Source organism: Chiloscyllium plagiosum, unplaced genomic scaffold, assembly GCF_037043375.1.
Source record: "Chiloscyllium plagiosum isolate Xiang-an unplaced genomic scaffold, Cpla_swu_hap1 HiC_scaffold_34, whole genome shotgun sequence".
NCBI classification, from domain to species: Eukaryota; Metazoa; Chordata; class Chondrichthyes; order Orectolobiformes; family Hemiscylliidae; genus Chiloscyllium; species Chiloscyllium plagiosum.
In genome coordinates, this window is record NW_028270172.1 from 17,351,496 (window position 1) to 17,358,159 (window position 6,664).

Sequence of the window (6,664 nt, forward strand, 5' to 3'; positions counted from 1 at the left end):
CCACAAGGGATGAACTTGGATTTCTCTAGTTTCCTCATTTCTCCTCTCCCCACCTTGTCTCAGTCAAATCCCTCAAACTCAGCACCACCTTCCTAACCTGCAATCTTCTTCCTGACCTCTCCGCCCCCAACCCCACTCCGGCCTATCACCCTCACCTATCGCATTACCAACGCCCCTCCCCCAAGTCCCTTCTCCCTACCTTTTATCTTAGCCTGCTGGACACACTTTCCTCATTCCTGAAGAAGGGCTCATGCCCGAAACGTCGATTCTCCTGCTCCTTGGATGCTGCCTGACCTGTTGCGCCTTTCCAGCAACACATTTTCAGCTCATATCCTTCAGCAGACTGTCATCCTCACCATTTGCCTTCCAATCTATTTTTCTGTCATCTGTAAACTTGGCTATAGTACATCCATTTCCCTCACCCAAGTCATTAATATATACTGTACATAATTGGGGCTCCAGCACTAATCCCTCCAGCACACAAGTTGCCATCCTGAAATACCCACCTTATCCCAATTGTTTGGCAATCTTCTTGCTAATAAATACCTGTCACACCATGGGTTCTTATCTTATTAAACAGTTTAATATGCAGTAACATATCAGGCACCTTCTGAAAATCCAAATACATTACATCCATTGCTTCCACTATCTAACCCGCCTTAAAGAATTCTTACAAATTTGACAGGCTTAATGTCCTCTTCATTAGGCTGACTATGCCTGATCATACCATGTATTTCTGAATGCTCTGCTTTCAATTCTTTATAACAGACTGACATTGCCCCAATAACACATTCAGCTAAGTGGCCTATATTCACCTGGTTTTGTCACTTTTCCTTTTTAAAGATGTGTTACACTGAGTTTTGCAATGCTCTGAGACACTTCAAGAATCTGAGGATTCCTGAAAGATTACTACCAGTGCATCCACTACCTTCAGCTATTTCCTTTAATATCTAAGATGCATCTCATTAGGTCCAGGGTACCGGTCTTTAATATTAGTTTCCCTAGCAGTTTTTTCATTATTGATAATTATTATTTATTCCCTCTCCTCCATTTACCCCTTGAATATTTAGTAATTCTTGAATGCGATTGTGGTGTCTTCTACTGTGAAGACTGATGGAAAGTATTTATTCAACTTCCCTGCTTCCTGTTCTGCATTATTTTGCCCCCCAACCTCATTCACCAAGGAGTCTATGTTCACTTTGTCCCGTTACTTTTTATATATGTCAAGAAACTCTTACAGTCTGCTTTGAAATTACTTGCAAGTTTACCCTTAAAGTCCAAATTCTAATGTGTTATGGTCACTATTTCCGAGGGGATCTTTTGACATTTCAAAACTGCTTTGTTACACATCAGATTCAAAAATCGCCTGACCCCTGATTGTGCTGAATACAGTATGGACCCAGTGTGAAAAACAAATTCTTTGTGGCTTCTTCTGCCTGACTACTCAATCTACATGATGATAGTACACCTCCAGACATTAGCTGCTGTTCTTTAACTTTGCTGAAGATTTTTGTTCTCAGTCAAATACAGTTTTGATGAGAACAGTTACTCATCTCTCATTGACATCTGGATCAAAGTTGTGCCAAGCTCTAAAGCTGAACAGTTCTGGTGGAACTTGAACACAGCAGATTATTCCTGAGTATGCTACTGAAGTCACTCTCAAAACTCTTGGGCTTTACTACACTAAGTGCATCATTCCACATCCACACCTGGATTTCACTTCTTTCCACTATGTCAGGACTTATTTCATTCTTGCAGTTTCTCCTTTGCATCTTTTCTTATGCTGACTTTTTTTCATCCTGTTTCCATGACGTCCTCTGTTTTCTTCCACTGTGGCAGTCAGGACTCTCAACCATGTTGATCTCTCTCTTCATCTATTCTCACCTCTATCCCTACCTCCAAAAGACACTTCAGGTCTATCTTCACCTTTTGAGCAATCAGCATCTATATCTACTGGATTTTTGTTCACATTTCAACCACATCCAGCCTGATACCAAATACATTTCTCCTTGCTCAGAGCATTCTAAAAGCACCATTTACTCCATGATTATATTGGTTCATTTTTCAACTGCAGCTGAAATTCCTCCTATTCTCACAAGAATTCACTTACCTTCTTACTCCATCCCTTCCGAAGAGGGAATCCCTAACACTTCTTCCAAGTGAGCAACCTTATCTCAATTTAATAGATTGGCATAATTTTATGTGTTCTACTGCACACTACGACAGCATGACCTGAAACACTCAATGTCATTTTAAATCTCAAGCGCGCTCTTGTATGTCTCTGGAAAAGCGCAGCAGGTCAGACAGCATCAAAGGAACAGGAGAATCGACCTTTCGGGCATAAGCCCTTCTTCAGCTTATGCCCGAAACGTCGATTCTCCTGTTCCTTTGATGCTGCCTGACCTGCTGCGCTTTTCCAGCAACATATTTTTAAGCTCTGATCTCCAGCATCTGCAGTCCTCACTTTCTCCTCTTGTATGCCTCTCCCTACAGTTTCTGATGAAATTCAACACAAGGTCAAGGAACAGTAACTTAATTTTACAGACATCTCAGTCTCCCAACTAAAGCAGAGTTCAGCAATTTCAGATAACAACTGCTCCTTTTTTCTCTCCAGATAGCAGCTGTCATTAATCCTGCTACTACTGGCATTGCAGCTGAAGACACATTCTGAAAAAAGGTCTTGATCTGAAACATCGTGGTTTCTTTCTCCAAAGATGCTTCCAAACTAGAGTATTTCCAACATTTTGTTTTTATTCCAATGTTTTATTTTTCTGCCATCCCTACTTTGCCTCATTCCTGTCTTATTTCAACCCTCCATTTTGTTTCTCCAAACCCCGATCTTTACCATCTTTGTACTGCTCTGTTGCAACAGTTTACCTAGATCAGCCATATATTAAATAAGTGTCGAGAGCGTGGTGCGAGCAAAGCAGGTCTGGCAGCATTCGAGGAGCAGGAAAGTCGACATTTCGGGCATAAGCCCTTCATCAGGAATGCCTCATTGCTGATGAAGGGCTTATGCCAGAAATGTCAAATATCCTGCTCCTCAGAGGCTGCCAGACCTGCTGTGCTTTTCAAGCACCCCACGCTCAACTCTGATCTCCAGCACCCACAGTCCTCACTTTTTCCATATATTAAATAGGAATAGCTCTAATGGTCTATTAGGGTAATCCCATCAGATCTTAAAGTCAGTGTCTTGGCTGATCTTTGACCTCAATTCCACTTTCCCCATCTGATTTCCAAACCCTTTTACCTTCAAGTTCAAGAATGCCCTTCAGTTTTAAATAAAGTTGTGACTGAGCTTCCATGGTCCTTTGGCCAGAAACATCCGAAGAATTAGAATCTTGAATGAAGATATTCTAAATCAGTCATAAACCATTCTGCTCTTATCCCGAGATTGTGCCCAGAGTCTGGGCACTCCAGTTGGGGGAAAGATCCATTCAACACTTACACTGTTGAGCCCACTAACTTTCAGTGAGACTGACATTCTAATAAATTCCACTGATTTTACCAGGTCCTGCATTTTGTTTTATTCTAGGTTTGATTAACTCATTGTCATAAGTTGCTATTAAAATGGAAGTCTGTTTGTAAGAGTTCAACAACACGAACCAATCACTTGGACAGGAGAGAGTTTTACTCTGATTCATTAGACAGGGAACTGCTTCCTCTTACAAACTAGGCGTACCACGTACATATTCTTTGGATTGATGCCTGGTGCTGCTCCAGGCACACCTTTCTACACCGAACCAGCAGTCTCCAGCTTGCTTAGTGGCCAAGAGGTATGGCAGGACACTTTGCGACAGATTGTGGTTGTAAAACAAATCTCCTGCTTTTGATGGCTCAGTGCGTTAGGAATGGATGGCTTTCTGCAACTAAACAGTTGCATGTATGATGAAGGTTGCCCATTTGAAGCAAGACCAATTTGAGCAAATTCAACACATTGAAGACATACAAAATTAGTCATTTAAAAATAACCAATTCTAGTCAGAACCCATGGTACAAAATGAGGAGAAACAATGTTTCTGCACCCTCTATTCAGCATTGTTCTGACCATTTTTTAAAAAGTAGAAAATTGGATATGCAAATATTTGCTTAACTGCACAAACTTGAAAACTTAACTGGTGCAGCTCAGTGGCTGAATGTGACCAATTACTGATTTGTAAGACCTTTAATCAGCCAAACATAGTAAGTGACCAAAGGTTTGGTCAAAGAGATTTTAAAGGAACATTACAAGGATCAAGTTTAGCACCTCAGTACCGCAGATGGAAACTGGGAAGATGGAAACTGGGAAGATGGAAACTGGGAAGATGGAAACTGGGAAGATGGAAACTGGGAAGATGGAAACTGGGAAGATGGAAACTGGGAGTACAGGACAAGACAAAAACAAGCATAAGGCCCACTTCATTACCCCACATGCCTGCTTTCAACTCAAACAGACTTGAAAGCTTTCTGAATTACACCCCTTGGGTGCAACTTCCAATGCCAAATACAAGAGGGCCTCTTATTTCCTTTTCAACCCCCAAAAAAGTGCCCTTACGCAATTCCAATTTAGGAATAAAACAGGAACAGTTGTAATGCCACTAACCTAGAGGGCCTGGCTAACGTCCTGTGGGCATGGTTCAAATACCACCACGAAACTGGTGAAATTTGAATTCAAATGACAAATCTGGAATTCAGAATGCTCCTCAGCAATGCTGACCCTGAGATATCCAATCAAGTCCCATCTGATTCACAAACGTCCTTCGGGGAAGAAAATTGGTCATCCTTGTTCAGTCGCGTCTACGTTAGACTGCCGACTCAGAAGAATTGCTTTGCAACCCTCCCCCAACCCTGCAAGCCTTTCCAGAATACAGGTCGTTGCACTTGTTAGCCCTGGCCCAGGGCAAGTGGCTGCCCCCCGACCCTTTACTCGCCGTCCTGAGGCCCACCCGTTACATTACCAGGCCGACCTCCCATTCAATGTTCCTCCTCAGTCCCGGGAGCTCTGGATCATTCCTGCCTTCGGCCACCTCCGAAAACCCCCTTGGCCTCCCCTTGTCGTACTCCCCGCCGTGCCTTTGCTCTGAGTCAGCGCGGCCTTCGAGGCCCCCCCACCCCACGCCGCCGCCGCCGCCGCCGCCCACCTCCCCTTAGCCTCACCCTCTCTTGCTGCGGATCCTGACACTCGCTCTTCGCCGCCCTCTCCTTCTCCTTCCGGCCTTTCTTGTAGGCGGCGGGGGCCGTCGCCGGCGCCGCTTCGGCGGGGGCTGTCACCGGCGTGAGGGGAACCGCGGGCGCGGGCGTGTCCGGAGAGGGGGACGGGGCGGGGGCCGGGGCGTCAGGCGACACCGCGGCCTTGGCCGGGCCCGCGGGCCCTACCGCCGCCGCCGCCGCCCCTTTGGTCACTTTGGTTTTGTCCTTCTTCTTTTTCTTGTCCCTCTTGGCGAAGAAATCGTCGAGGCTCTTGTCGTCCCTCTCGGCCATGATGGGCGCAGGGGGTTAGTGGTGGTGCTGCTGAAGGTGGAGCAGGAGCCGCCGCGGTGTCTATGGCGATCGAACCACGGGCCCTACCGCCTCACACATGCCGGACACGGTGCAACCAAGCCCGGCCCACCGGAACCGGAAACTGGGACTGGGGTGGGCAATGGGCGGGGCCAATCTGACTGGCGGCCCCGCTGACCAATCAGGGTACACCGTTTGTTCATTGGCCCCGCCCGCCCCGCCGGAAGGGGCGGCCCCCGCCAACACTAAGTTTGGTTGCGGCGGCGGAGTGTGAGGGAGAAACGCGCAGACACGGGGCGTCGAGGAGACCGGGACAGCTCTCCCTCCCTCACACCTTTCCCGCTGAGAAGACCCCACCCCCCCCCCCCCCCCTCCCACAATGTCACTGAGGAGACTCCGCTCATCACTGTCCCCTTCCCCCCATCACTGAGGAGACCCCCTCATCACTGTCCCCTTCCCCCCATCACTGAGGAGACCCCCTCATCACTGTCCCCTTCCCCCCATCACTGAGGAGACCCCCTCATCACTGTCCCCTTCCCCCCATCACTGAGGAGACCCCATCATCACTGTCCCCTTCCCCCCATCACTGAGGAGACCCCATCATCACTGTCCCCTTCCCCCCCATCACTGAGGAGACCTCCCCCATCACTGTCCCCTTCCCCCCATCACTGAGGAGACCCCCTCATCACTGTCCCCTTCCCCCCCATCACTGAGGAGACCCCCTCATCACTGTCCCCTTCCCCCCCATCACTGAGGAGACCTCCCCCATCACTGTCCCCTTCCCCCCATCACTGAGGAGACCCCCTCATCACTGTCCCCTTCCCCCCATCACTGAGGAGACCCCATCATCACTGTCCCCTTCCCCCCATCACTGAGGAGACCCCATCATCACTGTTCTGTTCCCTCCCTGTTACTGAAACCCCCCACCCCATCGCTGTCCCCTTCTACACCCCTGCACTATCACCGAGGAGACCCCCATCACTATTCCTTTACACCCCCCATGCAAATGAGGAAAATCCCCCAGCACTGTCCCCTTCTCTCTTCACTGAGGGGACCCCCCCCCAATCACAGCTCCCATATTCCACCAAACTGTCACTGAGATGTCCCCATTACTGTTTCTGTAGACCACACATTGTCACTGAGGAGAGCCCTCCCCCCAGGAGTCACTGTGGAGATTCCTTGATCA

The 6,664-nt window shown here is 47.9% G+C and overlaps 1 protein-coding gene across 3 annotated transcripts in view; it reads right to left on the reverse strand.

Moving 5' to 3' along the window:
* Positions 1-5,573, reverse strand: part of cdv3 (carnitine deficiency-associated gene expressed in ventricle 3) — a 37,018-nt gene extending 31,445 nt beyond the window's left edge. For 2 of the 3 annotated variants that reach the window (XM_043719448.2, XM_087978520.1), the window contains exon 1: positions 5,137-5,573. In XM_043719448.2, coding sequence (XP_043575383.2) covers positions 5,137-5,460 — 324 coding nt within the window. In that variant the 5' untranslated portion in view covers positions 5,461-5,573. The remainder of the gene's footprint in view (positions 1-5,136) is intronic. The other variant, XM_043719447.2, reaches the window with a different exon arrangement.
* Between the last annotated feature and the right edge of the window lie 1,091 nt (positions 5,574-6,664).